The sequence below is a fragment of the Nelumbo lutea genome, chromosome 8 (genome assembly GCF_056320005.1).
Source record: "Nelumbo lutea isolate HS-2025 chromosome 8, American lotus-T2T, whole genome shotgun sequence".
Taxonomy (NCBI): Eukaryota; Viridiplantae; Streptophyta; class Magnoliopsida; order Proteales; family Nelumbonaceae; genus Nelumbo; species Nelumbo lutea.
This window is the reverse complement of record NC_142691.1, coordinates 32,635,597-32,656,491: the sequence shown is the minus strand read 5'-3', so window position 1 is coordinate 32,656,491 and position 20,895 is coordinate 32,635,597. Positions and strand designations below refer to the sequence as shown.

General features: G+C 39.1%; 1 protein-coding gene across 2 annotated transcripts in view; it reads left to right on the top strand.

The window, feature by feature from the left end:
• The first annotated feature begins 1,106 nt into the window (after positions 1 to 1,106).
• The window catches only part of LOC148843734 (uncharacterized), a 75,961-nt gene continuing 56,172 nt past the window's right edge, over positions 1,107 to 20,895 (top strand). Inside the window, exons 1-2 of one of the 2 annotated variants that reach the window (XM_088958022.1) lie at positions 1,107 to 1,932; positions 13,860 to 13,927. In XM_088958022.1, the coding sequence (XP_088814148.1) occupies positions 1,595 to 1,932; positions 13,860 to 13,927 (406 nt within the window). In that variant the 5' untranslated portion in view covers positions 1,107 to 1,594. The remainder of the gene's footprint in view (positions 1,933 to 13,859; positions 13,928 to 20,895) is intronic. The other variant, XM_088958023.1, reaches the window with a different exon arrangement.

The following is a 20,895-nucleotide window of genomic DNA, read 5'->3' as shown; positions in this document are numbered from 1 at the left end:
ATTTAAAATGAAATCAAAATTTGTACCCAAAAAATGAAGAAAAACTTTGCACTCAAAGATGATCAATATTAAAAAGGTACATTTCAATCTTGTGACTACAAACAAGACAAAACCATAATTTATAAAAAAAAGGAATATTAGTACAGATGTTCAATTAGCTAAATGGATAAGACACATTTGATTGTTTGGAATTATTTAGCAAAGGATATTTTTCAAAGTTGTGAAGGTGCTTTCTCACCAATCCCTCTCCGTCTCCACATTCTTCATATTCATTGCTACCAAATTGTTTTATTCAAGTGTTACCCACACTTATATCACGTTGGTAATAGCCAATTTACAATAAAAAAAAAACATATTTTATTGATGTTTTAAACAAAATATTACGTGGTCAGACTTCTCTCACGTTGGTAGTAGACAATGCACATAAAACATGTGGGAGGCAGCATTTTCGTCGGTCACCAACCATAGCTTATAAGCTTTTACCCAATTAAACAGTTTGTCGTAAAAAACAATATCATTTATGGATAGGGAGATGGGCGGATTTTGATTGGTCAAAACTCTTACCATACAATATCTTTTCTATGTCATAGATTATATGGAAAAGATATAATACCTGAAAAAAAAAACCTCTGACCAGTCAATTGGAATTATGAATGTATAGTCAATTAGGTGTTATTTATCAAAATTTATGGGTGGGTTTTGATTGGTCAAAACTCTTCCCATACCATACCTTTTTGGCATCATAGATTTTCCCACTCATGTCTTTATTCCATATGAGCCAAGTTTTGGGGTCATTTTTTTTTTTTTCTATTTCACAATTCAATCTCATCTCTCACTCTATTTTGTCTCCTCAAACCTAGAAATTGACAAATTTTCTTGCCCCCATTAGGTATCCATCCTCATCGCTCAATTCCCTTCCTCTGCTGGTTAAAAGTCCTAGATCGGCCATTGGGTATAAAGACATGTTTTTCACGAGCAAAATCAAAGTTGTTGACTTTCTTAACTAGTGATTTGTGGGGACATACTTTTCCCTGTAAACAAAACACGAACACAATCTGACACCGCAGATATCATACATGGCGGGTCCAAGTCTCATGGTGAGATGTACGCTATCAGATCATGTTAGTAGGTGGTTGGAACGTTGTTTTGTTGGCAAGGGGATCCTATTCCCTTTAAACACCCTTTCTGTTCTTTAAACAAAACCAACGTTTTCAAAGCTGCTGAACTAGCTTAAGCTGAATTGAAGCTCATCTTCGGCTCAGCCCTTCCAAACGGGTCCAAAGCAATAGGCTTTCAGTTCAACAACTTCATAAATCATAACTGTGAACGCCTACTGCAAGTCAGCTGTAAATTGTAATTTCCTCCAACACCGGCCCCCACCATCCTACGACCATCTTTCCAGTCCACTGTCACGAGAATTTTCGATCGATCATGTAACATCAAAACACTTTCCACCTTTATTTATTTTCTTCAAATGCAATCTCAGACATGAGTATATAGTCGATTTTTATATCATTTTAAATCCAAATGCCTTTTCATACCTCTCTGAAACATTGAATTTCTCTATCATGCTCGTTGCTTCGATTCGCCACGCATGATTGGCGCCAAATTTCTGCCTGAAAGCGTGTATTTGGGCGCGAAGGAGATCCCGAGACAGTGCCGGGTTGTGATTCGCTGCAGTCCCAGGGAGATGCCCTGGATACGGTTAGGGTTTCATACGAAATCTCGAGAAGGAACCCTGTCGGGTGGAGGGAGTAGAACGGATAGGGCTCCGGGGATGAGCCTGCTCTGCTTCAAGGGTCGCCCAAAGAAAGGGCAGAAGGTGGAGGTGGAGTCTGTACAGGGTGGTGAAGATGTCTGGGATGCGGCGTCAGCAGAGGCGAATTCGTACCCCGAGCACCTTGTTGTTATGGTTAATGGCATTATTGGGAGGTAGACCCTACATCGTTCATTTATATACTCATTAGTTTGCAGGTTCTGCTTTTGTTAAGAATTCTTAATTTTCCGTGGATTTTAATTGCACTGGACCAAGTTAATTTGAGTTTTAAATGAAGGATGGATTAGTACAAGTGAGTTGATCATATTAAATGTGCTGGCATAAGGGGTTAAAAAGAGCCGCTGAGTTAGTTGAAGTAGTTTCTACTGGAAAATTCGTTTTAATTTTGGTTTTTCTGGGCGTTTGTAGTTTTCTTGACCTCTTATTATAAAATTGTGGCGAGTTGGCATTTTTTGATGTTTGCGCGGGTAATAATAGATACTGACAATTTTGCCATTTGTAATTTTCCTGATGAAAAAAGAAAAAAAAAAAAAGGGAATTTAGATCCAATGGTAAAATTTTGGGCTGACAACTGCGGAACATGGGTTCAAGTCTGACATGGCCACTTTGTGCAAAAGATCCAGAAGTTAGGTCAGAACCTCCCTGCTGACACTGGATAACTGGGGCCAGCATTGGTAATGGGCTTTCCACAGAACAGAAGCTGAAATGGATAGGATACCACATAAGAAAAAAGATAAAACAACAATGGTGAATCTGGACTTATATGTCCATATTAGGAACCTAATTTAATTCAATAATTTGGTTTGAATTTGATTGTGTATTGTTCAGAAAGTATTCTGTTGAAATGTAGAGATTGGTTGAGTTTTGAAGGAAGAAATGACATTTCAATGTATTTCTTCTTCTTTTCTCCTTGTTCATTATATGTGATTTACAGCTAATAAAACACATGATTCCATTGGTTGTTTAATATATTGATCCTTGGATTAGATTGACCAAGAAAAAGTATTAAAACAAAAGAACTTGTATCCTTAATTTGAATGATGATTACCAGGTCTGAAGGAGTCTGCTGGACATTATCCAAGCATTATGTGTCAAAAGGCACTTTGAGGATATCCTGCTAATTTATCAAATTGATGAATGGAATCATTAGGTAGAGAAATGAAATATTCTTGGATTGGACTCCACCAGCACAATGTGTTATCAAGATGAATTTTGATGATAGCTGCTTAGGCAGCCTGGGGCAGTCTGGAATAGGGGGTATCATTAGAGATAAGCAAAATCATTTTGTTTTCTTATATTTGGGGCCAACAGGAATGGGTAGAGAAATGGGATATTCTTGGATTGGACTCCACCAGCACAATGTGTTATCAAGATGAATTTGGTTGATAGCTGCTTAGGCAACCTGGGGCAGTCTGGAATAGGGGGTATCGTTAGAGATAAGCAAAGTCATTTTGTTTTCTTATATTTGGTGCCAACAGGCATGGGGCATAGTTTTCAAGGCGCCAAGGCGAAGCTGGGTGATAGGGGAGTGCCTTGTCGCCTAGTCACCTACGCGATGAGTTTTTTCAAAAAAAAATATATATAAATCCTAGGGTAGATCCTTAGGTTTCATAGTAATAAGTAGTGATCTTTAACTAGTAAGCACCATAATTCTCATGAAATAAGTATAAACCCCATATCAATGGTTATAAACTGAACATTTTTATGAGTAAAAAAAAAAAAAAAACAAAAAAGGAAAGAAACATACAAAACATAAGGGTTGAAGTCCTATTGATTGTTCTTGTGTGCCAATTGGATAAAACCTTCAAGTTATTTTTTACTTATCAATTCAAGTTTTAAAGTCCCTAAGGGATTCAAGACTATATCACTGACTTTTATTCCAATGAAGAAGTCCTATTGATTATTCTTGTGTACCAATTGGATAAAATCTTCAAGTTATTTTTTACTTATCAATTCAAGTTTTAAAGTCTTAAAGGATTCAAGACTATGTTACTGACTTGTCTCTCGGTTGAACCCAAACAAATGAGAAAATAACAAAAAGAAGCTAGTATAAAAATAACAATATTAATACTATAAACCTGCAATATGAATAATTTAGTCTAATAACATCTATTGTACTGCTATTAATAACATAAAATAAAAATATAAAATATTGTGTGGTGTCTTACATATAAATATGTAGGCGTTTGGGCGAGGCGACCCTCCAAGAATGCTTTATCACCAAGGCGTCACCTAGGCGCCCGCCGCGCCTAGGTATTGCCTTGACAACTATGGCATGGGGACTGCACAGGACAAGGAGGTTCTAGCAGTCCTTCAAGGGAACAAACTGGATAAAACATTCTGTTTTAACAACTTGGTGATCAAAGGTGACTCCAAGGTGGTAGTTGGTAGTTAGGTGGTTGAATGGGAGCAAAGGACAATGGAAATACAGGAACCCTTTGAGAGAGGTTCAATTATTGATAGGAAAAATGACTATTAATTTCAGCTCGGTAAAGAGATCTGCCAACTGCCTAGCCAATGCTCTTGCCAGGCAAAGAGTCCAAAGAAGCCAGCTATATTGGGGGCCTGTCCTTCTGGGGAATGACCATATGTAAAGGGTATTGGCAACGTAGTTGGGGTTTGACCTAAGGACTGGGGTGGTGCCATTTATCTCTATGTATAATCATGTTATGTACTGCTTGCACATGGTCCATGTAGAGTTCTGTTTTTAAGCAATAAAATTTCTGTTACTGGTAAAACTGTAAAAGAAGTCATTGGGTAGAGAAAACAAATTGTAGGTAGCTATTTTCTGTGTTTTTTCTCTCTTTATCTCTACAAGTGCAATGCTTTCTTTCCTATACTTCCCTTCTCTGATATTACTTTTTTCTTTGTTCCCATGCTTCAGATCCTTAAATTCTCCATCCTTACCCACCATGTTCACCTTAGTAGGATTTTTCTCCTTCTTGTCTTGCATCAGGATTGTATCAGCAAATAATAGTTTAAGGCTAATGATATTGAGAAAAAACCTCAATGCCACTAACAATACCATCAAATTGTTGGAGAGAATATAGGAATATGATATTATACTATCCTAATTTATCAAGTATCATGAGAAAATGCCATCCTATAATTTGTTGTTGCTTTGGCTAGACAAAAGGTGCAAAGGAATAAAATGTAATAGGGAGTTATTTTCCTATACCTGTGGAGTGTAAAATAATAACGGTTAAGGGGTAGGTGTCTATGTCATCCTTAGCCTATGTCAACCTAAAGGGTTCTAGCAGAGATCATGGGCTGGGCTTAATGCCATATTGTAAAGGCTGTAGCCTGGGTCTGGGGTCTGGCCCTGGGCCTTGCCTGGCCTGGACCCCAAGCCTGAAATATAAGCCTGGTCAATGGCTGTACTTTGGGTCTATAACTTTAATTATAAAATATGAGATGTATATAATATTTTGTGTTTTATAATATATAATATTTATATACATTTTACGGAAAATTATAAAAACCTTCACTGGGTTTTATGACAACCCTATAAACTTCCCCTGTGTTTTGACTATAACAGAAACCTCCCCTATAGTTTTGAAAAAGTGTGCGAATACCTCCCATTAACTTTTCAGTAATAGAGGCATTCAAGTTACCAAAATGACCTTATTACTGTTAAGACATTTATCGACATCATCTTCTCCAAGCTTTATCCCAACTATATGGGGTTGGCTACATGAATTCTGTTTCACCATTGCATTCTGTTTAATGCCATATCCATTTTTAAATTATGGACACTTTGACCCATTGTTAACTTTACCCTTGACTACTTCACTTTGTCTGACAACTTTTAGAAGAGCAATTCTATCTAGTCTTTTCAGACAAAATAAAAAGGATGAAGTAAAATAAAGAGAAGCAAATAATGCATTTAGTTGACAAATGAGGGCAATTCATCCCTACTAAGAATCTGCACTGATGCTGTATCATACTCTGAACTCAGCCCTGCTAGGAATTCAAAAATTCTATTATGTTTTATCTGACCTTGAATTTCTTTCTATCCTCTTTGTGGGATAGTTTGTACATCTGAAAATGGTCCAAATCCTGCCATATTACTCACAATGGTAGAGTAGTATTCAGAAAAAGAGTTCTCCTCTTGACATAGGCCTGTAATCTCTTGTTTGAACTGACAAATATGGGCAATGTTTCGTTTATTGAAATATGTTTTGCCTACTTTGTTGTAAACTTTCTTTTGCTCATCTGGTAACAAGAAACTTCTGCTAATATTAGGCTGCATTGAGTTTAGAAGCTATGACATGAGTGATGAGAATATGATTGCTTGACTCCCATTTCTCATAGTCAGGAGAATCTTGTCAACCAGCACGAAAGAGAATAGTAAACCAATAAGAAAATAGGAAGAGGGAGAAAAAGCACCAAAATTTAATGTGGTTTGGCTTGGTAGCCTACATCCACGGAAAGAGAGGGAAAACATCCATTATGAGAATAAGAGATACAAAATTTCCACTCTCCCACACAACCAAGGGCTTAAATGAGCAAAAAGACCAAATTATATAAGAATTACACACATGCCCCTCTTCTTCCCATAAATACATACAAGTTCTCAAAATTTATCAACATTAGAAATATATCCCTGAAACCTCCAACACTCTCTCTGAAAGAATACCCAAATACAACCAAATACAATATATCTTTCTACACCCTCCCTCAAACTCAAGGTGGGGAAACCAGCTTGAGTTTGCAAGGAAGGATGTTGGAATAACCTCCATGAAAAATAGGTGTACTGTTGAAGCAACAACCATGAAACTTGAGATGTTGAAGGGACTCTTAGAGACCGTAAAGATGATGGGCCAAATGGGCCATGATTTCTTATTTTTTGTTTATTTCTGTTTATGCTTTATATGCATGAGTAGTGGGCCTTAATTATGGGCCTATTTTATTTCTTTTATTATTACTTTAGTGCTGCTTTTAGTGTTGGCTGCCCTACTAAGGGTATTCGTAGAATTGTATTCTTTTTACAATCAAAGAATAAAATATAGTTGTGGGGAACTGGAGAGAGGTTTGATTGACTCTCTTTCCTTCATTTTCTTCCATCTTCTTCCTCTATTTTCGCTCTTCCATCTTCTTGAATCTTCCTCTTCTTTTCTACTTTATTTCAATCTTCCTACCTTCTTTCCTTTTCCCTTTTTTAATCCCATACACAAGTTGTATGGAAGTTGATTGGTTGATTAATTAACAATTATTCAGCCTAGTTAGAGGAGGTTTTGGAGAAGATTGCAATGCTTGTTTGAGGCCCAATGTAGGTTCTTGGAGAGTTTCTCGAAAACCCTAGTTAACTAGAGAGTTTTTAGATTAAGGGGTATAGAGGGAGTTTGGAAGTGGTGCTTGGGGGCTAGAATAGAAGATTTCTGAGTGTCTTTGAGATTGATCCAAGTTGGAGAGATTTTTGGAGCCTCTAGTAGTGGTAGGAGTGGCTAGACTTTCTCCCTTTTCTCCCAAGTTGTTGAGTCTGGTGAAATCCTATTTTTGGTTGTTTGAAGAGAAGTTTTTGCCTTAGGGCAGTGAATCTTGACTAGTAAGACCTTATTTCTTTTATTTCTGTTTGTTTCTGTTTAGACAATGGAGCAAGCTAGAGGTGAGATGAAACAACCTACGAACTCTGGGTTTGGTCTAGGAGGGTCTGTGAAAACTCTGTTGGGGGTAGTAACCTCAGTGAGGTTGGATGGACTAATTATTTGTCATGACCTTAGCCAATTAAGATCCATATCTACAGTCGAGGGAAATGGGGGTACATCACTGAGAGTAAGAAGCAACCTAAGGAGGATGACCCTGCCTATGAAAGGTGGATGCAAGAAAACTATACAGTTGTAGGATTTATCAAAAAAAAAAAAAACTATACAGTTGTAGGCTGGTTAATAAATTCCATGTATCCTATTTACAGCATCATGGAATACAAACCCAGAGATTCTGTCCTAGTGCTCCTTAACAAAATGGAGTTGCCACTCATAAATTAGAAAGACTCAAAAATTACAATTTTGAGTCAGCCATGCCACTTTCTAAATTAAAAAGACTCAAAATTACAATTTTGCCACTTATAAATTGTTGAAATAATTTAGTTGTTGGTGTTAGGGTCTGTTTGGCTAGTTAAAGCGTTTTTTATTTCTATTTTTTATTTCTGTTATGTCTGTTATTGTACTCACTTATAGCAGGGGCACAAGGGTCTTTTCCCTTCCTGTTTCTGCCGCCCTATATATATTATAATAAAAGCTGGTGCCGTTAGCACTATTACATTGCCAATCCCTTCTCTTCTCTTCTCCCTTCTCTCTTCTTCTTCTCTTCTCTTCTCTTCCTCTTATTTCTGGCCAGCCACACTATCAAGATGGTATCAGAGCCGGAATACTGACTGAGAGAACAGATCGAACAAACTTCACTGAGAGAACAGATCGAACATACTCCACTCTTCCGACTTGCTGAATCTGGGCGGAACAGAGATCTGAATCTGGACTGAGGAAAACAGATCTACAACTGGTACAATCCTTCATTTTTTCTCTTCCTTACCCTCCTTGGTCGTGTACCAAGTGAAAAAAACCAAATGAATCTGGGCTGCTGAATGCTATCAGATCTTTATACCTCTGTTTTTTGGGATCGTGTGGTCCTGTTCCTGTGTTAAGGCGACTGTAGGTCAAGGATGACCTGTTATCTCAATTATTTGGCTTGATTATAAGTGTTAGGATCTCTCCTGCTGATTAATGTTCTTAGACATTCTGGAAGGCTGGTAGGTTGGGAATGTTAAACCGTACAGGTCTGAATTCTGCCGAATATTGCCTTTTTTTGTCCTGAAATTGGTATTGTTTGTGCTCAGACTGTTTTCAAACCCAAGTGTGTGGGTGTGGACTGAGTGGAGCATTTGTTTTGTGGAGTAAGGAGGGGTCCTAAGTCCGGTGTTTGGGATTGATTGTCTGTTTTGACCATGTCGTCTGAGAATTCTGCTACTTCAGAGATTTCAGGGAGCCACAATGGAGTGAGTGGGGGAATGGATATGAGTTTCCCCATGGCTGTTATTCCCTTTGATGGTCTGAACTACCTTGAGTGGTTTAGGGGAATAAAACTCTACATCACTGCTAGGGGGAAAATAGGATACATGAATGGGAGAGTGAAGGAACCGAAGTACGGAAGTGCTGAATATGATAGGTGGAACCAAGAGAATAGTATGGTGATGTCTTGGCTCTTGGTTTCCATGCTGCCATAGGTAAGGAAGACTTTTATGTGGGCTAAAACTGCTTGTGAGATATGGGAACAAGCGAAGTCCACTTATTCAGAGCAGAGGCACTATGCCAAGATATATCAACTGCAAGCTGAATCCTCTACTTGCAAGCAGGGGGAGGGGAGTCTCTCGATGTACTATTCTGATTTGACATCGAAATGGAATGAACTTAATCACTATCAGAATGTGAATTGGAAGTGTGATGAAGATGCAAAGGCGTGTAAGTCACTTGTATCTCAGCAACGGGTCTTTGCCTTTCTCCTAGGGCTGAATCCTTCATATGAGTCCATCAGGGTGCAGATCTTGGGTAGTAAAGACTTGCCATCGGTTCAGGAGGTGTATGCCTTAGTGCAATCAGAAGAGAGTAGAAGAAGTATGATGAATTGTGTAGAAGGGGAGTCAATTGCCCTAGCTGTCTGGGGAAATTCAGATACAAATGTCCGAGGTGTTTTTAAAAAAGGTGACTCTTAGAAAAAAGCAGATGATAAGAGTAAACTTTGGTGCACTCACTACTAGAAGACACGACACACGAGAGATACATTTTGGGATCTCCATGGAAAACCTAAATGGGCACAGGATTAGGGTAAGAAGTCAACACCTGATCAGGGCAAGAAACCAAGCCAGCAGAATCAGAAAAAGTATAACTCAACTAATATGGCGTTGACAGAGACTAGTCCTTTGGTAACTCAGGAGAGGCATCCCAGTTCTGACCCTAAGGAAGAAATTATCAACTCCTTTCGTGAACATTTGGAATTGTATGGTAGGACTCTCCGCCAGATGGATTCTGGTCCTTCTCCCTCTACCTCTTTTGCGTCTACATCAGGTAATGCTGCCACTGCCTTCCGTGTGTCATCTCATACCATTTATTCTCCTTGGGTTATTGACTCCGGAGCCTCAAACCACATGACCGGTAAGTCAAATTTATTTCAAACATATAACCTCTCTGAGAGAGATGAGGTGAGACTATCTGATGGTTCTTTTTCTACCATAGCTGGCCGAGGTACCATACCTCTCCCACTTGGCCTTACCCTTCCTAATGTACTGCATGTTCTGAAATTACCTATTAATTTGCTGTCCATTAGTAGTATAACTCACTCATTGAATTGTTCAGTCACTTTTTTTTCCGTCTTCATGTGTGTTTTAGGATTTGGCCTCGGGGAAGACCATTGGTAGAGGAAGCATGGTGGATGGTCTCTACGTGTTGGAGAATAAAGCTGGTCTTGTGGCTACAGAGTCCATGAGTTTGTCAAGTGAGAGTCAAGCCTATTTATGGCATAGTCGTGTAGGTCATCTTTCTTTTGAGTCATTAAAGGTTATGTTTCCAAAGTTGTTTGAGTCCTTGTCAGTGAGTCAGTTACAGTGTCAGACATGTCAATTGAGTAAACATTGTAGAAGTTCTTTACCTTTGCGAAATAAAAGATCTGAATTTCCATTTCATTTTGTTTATTCTGATGTTTGGGGCCCTGTTACTCTACCCACTGAGGCTGGATATAAGTACTTCATTACCTTGATTGATGATTATTCTAGATACACCTGGGTTTATCCTATGCGATCTCGAGATGAAGCGCCAAAAATTGTGAAAGACTTTCAACGCATGGTGTTCACTCAGTTCCAAACGGAAATCTATATCTTCCAGTCAGACAATGCGAAGGAATACTTCCATAGTGATCTCACGGAGTTTTTTGCTTCGAGTGGGTCACTTCAGTGAAGCTCTTGTGCCAGGACACCCCAACAAAATGGTGTTGCTGAACGAAAGAACTGTCACCTTCTTGAAGTAGCTCGTGGCTTATTAATTCATATGAATGTGCCAAAACGTTTTTGGATGGATGCAGTTTTGTGTGCTACATACATCATTAACCGCATGCCCTCTCGGTTACTAGAGTATAAGGCCCCATATCAGCTTTTGTTTCCTACAGCTCCGTTGTCCACCATTTCGATGCGTGCTTTTGGGTGTCGTTGCTTTGTCCATAACCTGTCCCCTACTCGAGGTAAGCTTGACCCTCGGGCCGTTCCCTGTGTTTTTTTTGGTTACCCTTTATCTCAAAAGGGGCATCGCTGCTATGATCCTACCTCTCGCAAGTACTATGTCTCCATTGATGTATCATTCTTTGAGAATCAACATTTTTTTTTCGGTTTCTCCTCAGGGGGAGAGTAGGGTTAAGGAGAAACAGGCGACTCAAACTCAACTACCTCCTTTACCCGATCCTCCTCCATTTCGGGTTTTTCATCGTCGCCATAAAAGCCAACAGATTTTAAGTGCCGTGGAACCTAACACTATGCAACCAACATCATCGGATTCACCAGAGGCAGATCCGTCTCATCAGCCAGGTACACTTGCTCCTATTGATATGTCTATTCCTCTAAATGTTGATTCACCTGTCATCAATGACCTTGATATTCCTATTGCTAAGAGAAAGGGTGTTAGGTCTTGTACCACTAATCATTCTATCTCTAATTTTGTGTCCTATGATCATGTTTCACCTTTATTCCGTGCATTCCTCTCTTTTGTGGACAGTGTCCCCGTTCCTAAGAATGTGGCAGAAGCTTTGTCTAAACTTGAATGGACAAATGCAATGCAGGAAGAAATTGATGCTTTACACAAAAATGGCACTTGGGAGTTGGTGGACCTTCTTGAAGGGAAGGAACCAGTGGGTTGCAAGTGGGTGTTCACAGTGAAACACAAGGCTGATGGAACTGTTGAAATGTACAAGGCTAGACTGGTAGCAAGAGGCTTTACACAGGTATATGGAGTGGACTATGCAGAGACTTTTGCTCCAGTAGGTAAGATGAACTCTATCAGGATCCTTCTTTCATTGGCAGCAAATCTTGACTGGGAACTTCACAAATTGGACATCACAAATTGAACTTCACATGACCCAACCTCTAGGGTTCTGTGCCAAAGGCAGTGAACAAAAGGTGTGCAGGTTAAAAAAATCTTTATATGGGTTGAAACAATCACCTCGGGCTTGGTTTAGTAAGTTCCATTTAGCAGTTCAACAGATGGGGTTCAAACAATGCCAGTCGGATCACACTCTATTCGTGAAAAGAGGTGAAGGGAAAATTGCAGCTCTTATTGTGTATGTGGATGACATAGTGATCATAGGAGATTGGGAGGCTGAAATACGGAGACTAAAAAAATTCTTAGCCATTCAATTTGAGGTGAAAGAACTAGGCCCCTTACGTTATTTACTTGGAATTGAAGTTGCCCGCTCTCACAAGGGCATCTTTATTTCCCAGTGGAAATATGTACTAGATCTACTAGAAGATACGGGCAAGTTGGGGGTAAAACCAATTGACTCACCAATTGAATCTAATCATCATCTGGGAGACAGTCAAGGAGAGTTTTTGAAAGATGTGAAGAAGTTCTAGAGACTCGTAGGGAGACTTTTGTATTTGTCTATGACCAGGCCTGGTATTGCTTATACAGTGGGTGTCCTTAGTCAGTTCATGCACAATCCTAGGACAATACACTTTGAAGCTGCAGAGAGGATCCTGAGATACTTCAAGAAGTTTCCCGGAGCTGGTTTGTTGTTCCAGAAACATGGTCACTTAAAGGTGGAAGTATATACTGATGCAGATTGGTTAGGAGCAGTCAATGACCGAAAGTCTATTAGTGGGCATTGTGCCTTTGTAGGAGGAAACCTGGTCACATGGAGAAGTAAAAAACAAAGTGTGGTGGCTAGATCTAGTGCTGAAGCAGAGTATAGAGCGATGTCTCATGGGGTTGCTGAAATCATGTGGATAAGAAAACTATTAGGTGAACTGGGTTTTGCAGTGAGCAATCCTATGCCACCCTATTGTGACAATAAAGCTGCCATCAATATTGCTGCTAATCCAGTCCTGCATGATAGGACGAAACACATTGAAGTGGACAAGCATTTTATTAGAGAGAAACTTGTAAATGGAGAAGTGTGTGCTCCATATGTCAGCTCAGAAGAACAACTTGCAGATATCTTCACCAAAGGTCATCATCGTGTGCGGCACAAAGATTTGTGTGACAAGTTGGGCATGATTGACATCTATGCACTTGAGGGGGTGTTGAAATAATTTAGTTGTTGGTGTTAGGGTCTGTTTGGCTAGTTAAAGCGTTTTTTATTTTTATTTTTTTTATTTCTGTTATGTCTTTTATTGTACTCACTTATAGCAAGGGCACAAGGGTCTTTTCCCTTCTTGTTTCTGCCGCCCTATATATATTATAATAAAAGCTGGCGCCGTCAGCATTGTTACATTGCCAATCCCTTCTCTTCTCTTCTCCCTTCTCTCTTCTTCTTCTCTTCTCTTCTGTTCCTCTTATTTCTGGCCGGCCACACTGTCAAGATAAACTAACTTAAAAAAGCTAAATACCTCTTAAAGTACTTAATCAATGACTAACAATTTAAACATGACTAAACAATGATGAGACAAATAAAACTAATAGGCTGAACCACTGACACATGTTAAAATGACTAAAACACCCCTACTGTCCTAATATATTGAAATGCATAAAATTCTGAAAATTCCATTGTCGACTCTTCATCTCCTGCATCAGGGATGTTGTGTAGGATTCCTTCATTCATTTTATTTATTTGTTTTGTTTATGATCATTTTTTCCATTCTCCATATGGCTCTTATTCTTATATACATTAGTAAGCTTCCTTTTTTCCATGTTTCAATATAAAATTTGTCAAATAAAATGAGGTCTGAGTGACATCTGGGTTTTCTATACAAATATGAAGTAACCTTGATACATATACAGTGACATCCTTAAGCTTCAAATTGCTCCTTTCTTTGTCCTTAACTATTTACTTACTGATTAACCTTATGGCAAAGTCCTCTTGATGACTTATTAATTTATATTACATTCAGTGCTGAAGATTGGAGATATGCAGCAGAGCAGTTTGTGAGGAAGCTCCCAGATAAAGTTATTGTGCACCGTAAGTGCCCTTTTTTATACTTTATTTATTTACCTTTCTCTCCTTTTCTCCTTTAATTAATTGATTCTCCTTGTTGATGATGTCTTCTTAAAAGCCATCTGAACAGTTATCTTTGACCTCAAAACTTCAGATTGTAGAGAAACCTGTTCTTTATCAAGTAGCTCAACTTGTTGAACTTTTGGAACATTCTCACTAGCAAATTGCTTCATATCATCTTCACAAATTCTTTTTGATTGACAGAAAAATTGATTTTATTGATTAGTTATATGAAAAAACAGTACAATTTGATGACCGCAACATCATCCCCATTAATACAACTGTTTTATAAGGAAGCCCAAAACAATTGTTGCTTTGCTACCCCTTATTTAGCAAGGAAGTCAGCTATCCCATTTGCACTTCTTCTAACTCACTTGAATTCAGCATCCATTCTCTTGCATTCCTTTCAACTTGGGGGGTTTAGGAAATAAACAAAAGGAAGTTCAAATTTTAAACACGGGACAAAATTGGGAGGGCTTTTTGAAAACCTGGCTTAAAGAGGCGTTGGTCGAGTGTTTACTTGAGTTGAACCTGTTTCTAGCTGGAAGGCATTCAAAGTAGAAGAATCAGGAAGGTAGTGGGGAAGTGGGAGATAGTGTAGGGGTATTCGTGGAAAAATGAAACTTGTGAACATTCAAGAGGATGGTATCTCTGGGATGTTCTCTGTGGCAGAAAATTATGGAATCCTTTCCTATGCTAAATAGTGGACTTTCCTTTAAACTGGGTCTGGTCATCGCCTGAAATTTTAGAAAGATAAATGGTGTAATATCAGATCTTTAGAGGAACTGTTCCCACAGCTGTTCCAGATTGCAGAGAGTCAAGAGGCATTGATTGCTGACTGCTATGAGCCGAGAGAAAATGTGGTTTCCTGGAATCCTGTTTTCAGAAGGGCTTTTCAAGATTGGAAGTGGACCAAGTGATGGATCTGTTTGCTCTGCTTTCAAATCAGATGTTAAAAGTGCAGGAAGAAGACTCCTGGGTTTGGAAGTGGTTGGCTGATGGTTTATTCTCAGTGAAGTCCTTTGCCAAAAAGTTGTCAGGGGGGAATAATGAGAACTTCCCGACTGGTAAAGTTTGGAGCCGGATTCCCCCTCCTAAAATAAGCGCACTACTTTGGGCTGTGGCCTTGGACAGAAACCTCACTAAGCTGAATCTGGTTAGAAGGGGAATGCAAATTCAAAATTTGGGTTGTGTGCTTTGTGGCCAAAATGAAGAGCACAACGGCCATCTTTTTATCCATTGTCCTGTCTCAACAGCCTTGTGGGATCATTTTCTTTCTTCTGTGGGGTCATGCCAAGTGATGGATCTCTTAAGAAACTGGGAACTTCAAGGCCTCTCCAAGTTGGAAAAAAGTGTGTGGTTGGCTATTCCTGCAGCAGTGATCAGCACCATCTGGGCTAGTGTTTTAAAAGCACAAGGCTCAAAAAAAGGTGTAGGGGTCAATTTGCGCCTGAGGCACAAGGAAAGGTGTGGGGCTTTTTAAGCAAGGCACAAAAAATAAAAAAGGCTAAAAAATAAGAAATGTAAAAAAAATAAAAAATACCAAAAAATTAAAAAAAATCAAAAAATTATTAAACATAATATTAATAAAAATATAAACTTTAATTTTAAAATAAATGTTTTAAAAAACCTATATCTAATATTATATTACATAAATATAACATGTAAAGCATATTCAAATGAGAATTTAAAAATAAAATCAAATATATGAAACATTTTCAAGCATATAAAACCCACAATCTCATTTTTTTCTCAATTGCATTACTTCAAGTAGCTAATGTGATATAAAACATATTACATTCCTGATTCTACGAGCTGCCTTTGTGCCACACCCTTTAAGGCAAGCCCAAACAAGTCCACATTAGGACTTAAATTCTTAGTTTTCACACAAAAAATAATGATTTTATAGTTTTATTGTTTTTTAAGATGATATTTTATTAGGATGAATGAATGAACAACATTACCAAATAGGGGGGGCTCCATTCCACTCCGGTTTGCTCGCGACTTGCCTCACGGGGTGTGGCACGAGGGTTTGGGGGCGGAGCCCCCGACCCAACCGCTAGACAAAAAAAAGCAAAAAAGTGTCAAAGCTTCAAAAGGCGCACGCTTGGGCCGAGGTGCAAGGCACACCAGGTGTGCACCTTTTCAAAGGGCTGCGCCTAGGACCTGGGCGAGGCGCCTACCCTGAAATGTGCCTAGGCGCACCTTTTAAATCATTCATCTGGGCAGAGAGAAACAGAATAGTTTTTCAAAACAAATCTAAGGATGTAGACAGTCTTGTATCTTGTAGTGTGGGGAAATTAGTGTCTTGGACCTCAGCTGTGAAAGGGTTCCAATCCCCGGCTCTTGGTGCACAACTGAGGTCTAGAAGTTTGTTTGAGCTATAATCTAATTTTGGGCTTGGTTCTTTGTATTCTAGGTCCGGTTTTGGAGCTCCTCTGTCATTTCTGTTGCCTTAATAAAATTACCTTACCTTTTTTCCAAAAAAAAAAAAAAACATTATCTTCATTTTTGATCATGAACAAATTTTATCCTTACATTGACATAATCTATGGTATTGTAATTCATCCCACCAATTTGCTCCTTCTTTATCATGCTTGTGAGTGATTTTTTTGAAGGGTAAAGAAGAAGTTTTATTAAAATAGAAAGAAATGTACAATCTGATTGGGTGTCAAGATAACACCCCACCATACAAACACTATGAAAACAGATTTACGTTACGGGCTGGGATTTCCACCAGATCTAAACTGTTAATATGCTTCTGGGAGAACCAAAACCCAGCTTGAAACAAGCTTTCTGACTGATGCCACCAAAGCTTCAATTCCTTTTGATTTGTCCTTAGACAACCTCCTATTTCTTTCCTTCCATAATATCCAGCACACTGCGGAAGGAATGCAGCTCCAAACAATTCTTTCTTTCTTGCTTCCTTTGAATCTTGGCCAAGCCGAGAAGATTTCTGCATGTGAGTAAGACTGAAAAATCTGCTTGCCACACAGAAAGGAGTGGAACCTCCAAATGAAATTTGCCACTACACAGGAAAAGAACAGCTGCCAAACTGATTCCTCATCCTTTTTATATAAGTAACAGCAGCTTGCCATGTTAGAAGCCTCTTTTCTTTGTGGGTGATGAGCCACTTCCTAGGATCACTGTTGCTAGGAAGGTTGTTCCAGAACTTGTAGTAGGACATCAGCCAGGTGAATCCTTGCTTTGACCAACTGATGCAGAATGGGAAATGTGGGAAGAAGAAGAGCATTGCCATCTTCAAAGAAAACTTCTTCAATCCACTAGGAGAGGCGATAAAAACTCTAACACAAATGAAATTCTTCAAGGGAGCTCTTCCTCCTGAAATGAATAAGAGAAAGAAGAAGAAGAAATTAATAGATATAGGAGAGAAGGTTTGAATGCTTTTTCTTATTTTGCTGTAGGGATTTTCAGCAGCTATTTATAGCATCATCGTAATGGATGGTTCATGCCAGCTACCAATACATGGGAATGCTCAAGTTATGCTGACGTGGCCTCCTGGTGTAGACAAACTTGATAGGTGTTGTGTGGGATACTTTCACTGGGTTCCTAGACTTGAGACCTGAAGCAAGAGATAGATGAACCTGGGTGCTCGCTGGACCAGAATCCTATTGGCTCCCCCTTGGAAACAACCTTGTTGTCAAGGTTGAAATAGGAAATTGGTGCTGCAGCTTCCAAATATCTTCCCAAGTTGCATCTTCTTATGGAAGGTTCTTCCAGCTAATAAGGGCTTGCTTAATTCATTTTGTACTAGACTTAATCCACTTGAATCCTCTAACAGCCTCAGATTCTACAATTGTGCACCATCATCTGAGAATTGTGGTAAAGTGCTGCTCACTATGGGCTATGGCTGATGGAGATGGATGGTTTCAGTAGGCTAACATGAAATATTGGATGCAGTTTGGTGCTTGGAGGAATGTTCAGTCTGTATGTGATTTGTCCTATTCTTTCAATCACCTTGAATGAGCCGAAGTAGTGGGGAGCCAATTTCTGCCAAGCTCTCTGAGCCAATGAAGGTTTGCCTATATGGCTGCAGTTTAAGTTATACTAGATCCCCTATCTAAACTCCAGCTCTCTGTGTTTCTGATCATATGAAAGCTTCATTTGTTGTTGGGCTTTCTGTAGGTATAATTTGAGATCTTGGAGCACCTAATCTCTCTTAGTCAACTGTATTCTACTTCAGTTACCACAATTGATCACTTTTCATAATGTAGCACAGCAGACAACCATAGAGAATTTTGAATGGAGTGGTACCCGCCAAAATCTGGTAAGTGGTATTATTACCAGAACTCAGCCCAAGGGAGCCAGCCACTAGACCCATTGCTTGGGTCTGTCACTGACAAAGCAATGCAAGTATGTTTCAAGACAACAGTTGACCACTTCAGATTTTCTGCCCGTTTGCAAATGATAGTTAGTTGAGTGTAGAATTTGAACTCCTTGGGCTTGGAAATATGCCTCCCAGAAGTGGCTAATAAGTAGGGAATGTCTGTCAGTGGTTATGGGGCTAGGGGTGTCATGCAACTTGGCTATCTCCTGAATATATGCCTTGGCCACTATGACAGCTGTGTATGGTGTGGGAGGGCCACAGAATGACATACTTTCTGAACCTGTCAACAACCACCAGTATCACCGACTTGCCTTGAGATGTGGGCAGCTAGTAATGAAGTCCATAGTTATATCAATCTCAAACCTTGTCGGGAATAGGTAATGGATGAAGCAAACCAGCTGGAGCTTATGTACTGTATTTTTGTTTTTAGCAATTAGGACACTTAGCCATTCTTGACAATAAATCCGATTGAAATATGAGGAAGTAGAGAAGAGAAGGAAAGAAGAGAGAAAGGAGAAGGAAGAAAGGAAGAAGAAAAAGTTTGGAGTAATAGAACAGTACTGGTGGTGCCATCTTTTATTATATTATACAGGGCGGCAGAAATAAGAAGGGAAAAGACCCTTGTGCCCCTGCTGTAAGTGAGTACAATAACAGAAATACAAAACGCTTTAACTAGCCAAACAGACCCTAACACAAATAACTAAATTATTTCAACAGCCATATATTCCCTGACCATAGACTTCATCCTGTTTTTTAGTAATAGTGCATGCATAGGTGCTTGTCGGTGCATAGGACTCCTGACTGTTCTCCCACTGCTGAATCATGAAACATATGAAGCAAAGAAACTCACATAATGGGCTGAAGATTGGCAACCACCAGTCAGTCCTTGTAGAATAAGGTGAAGTCTACCATAGACTTCCCAGGAACAGATGTTGGATCAAGTTCCAACATGGATCTGATCTGAATAAGGACAGGATCTTGCTGTGCCTCTTTTATCTGATCCAGGAGTGGGTACCTGGGTTGAGAAACCCCTAACAGTTAATATCATTTTATATTTTTGCATATTTCACAACGTTTCCACCATGTCTATAATTTTTCCAATATTTCCATACAATATTCCTGACATTTCTGACATGTTTCCTATATTTGGATGGCCGACATTTCCATCACCATCGGCATTTTAAACCTTGGTCCATATGTGCATCTGAGCAAGACTTCCATTAAAATGTAGTCAGGTTAAACAAACTTTTCACCACAATTGACAAGTTCCACTGTACCCAATAAAAGGGGGATTGCATGAAATGGATCAAAGATTAGTAGGTGGTAACAACCCTCACTATTGGATATATAGAGAATACACCAGTTTGAGAATACACAAAGTAAAGGTCTCTTTTTTTTTTTTTTTTTAGGAAATGCATTATGTTTGCCTTATAATAAACTTCTTGTTAGAATGCTCCAGTCAGGGGTATTTTGGTCATTCTGGTGTATCTTATTGAAAGTGAAATGTCTATTGTATCTGAGTTTAAGTTATGTGTCCCATCTTCTATGAGGGACAAAATTGTCTTTTTTGTAACTTAAGTTTTATGAATAAAAGTCAAGTGGGTCAGCTAGGAGAGTGACTTTTGAACATCCTCTCTTCTAGTCTGGCCGAGCACTCTTCTCCACTCCTTCTTTCTCTTTTCTTTCTTCTTTCTTCTTCTAGGTTTTATTCACATGGTATCAGAGCATTAAGGTCTCGTGTTCTTTCTCTTGTTGCTGTGTTCTTCCTGGGTTCGCCGCCAGTTTCACAGTAGATTTCATCATCCTACAACTGATCTGATTGAAGACTCGATAAAGGGCTGAAAAGGAGTTGCCGTTTTGAGGGCCTGGAGGTGAGAATGTCTCTGGCCGGTGTTGTGGTGGTCGTTGAAGTGGTATACTAGACCCTCTATTCAGTGTACAAAGAGGGCTGGATGTATACAGGTGTGGACACTGCTGTCGTGTGTTCACAAATGGACTGTGAATGCTGAATTTTTTTTTTTTTTTTGTGTGCTTCAAAAGTTAGTTGTTGTGGTGTTGGGTGAAACTAATACACATATCAGCCATGTTTTTTTTTGTGTTCTCTTGCTTGCATGTGTGCTGAAAGAAGAGTAGTAGACTGCTGATGTCCACGACAGCAATGGTGTGGTGTTGATTGTGTTGTGGTGGCTGACATATCTATGATTCTAAATGCTTAAAAGTGAACCCCTAGACCTTGTGTGTAATCAATTCTGCAGTATGAAGAACAAGTGTTCAATGAAATGACTGAGTAATTTCAGTAGTGGTGTGTTGGTGGTAAATGGTCCTGCAGTGTGCAGTCCAAGTGTTTGATGTGTTGACTGAATGATTTCAGCTTTAGAGTGTAGTGTGTAATGTGCAGTTGAAGAAAGTGGGTTGGTGGTATCATAAGTGAGATGAGCCTTGTGACAAGTGTGAGATTGTGTATATTCAAAGGAGAAATAATTGAGATGGTTTCAACTGTAGTTGGGAATGACAACAAAACAGGAATCATGCTTTTCTTCAGATTATCTAAGTGTTCAAATGACATCCATCAAGTTGAACGGTG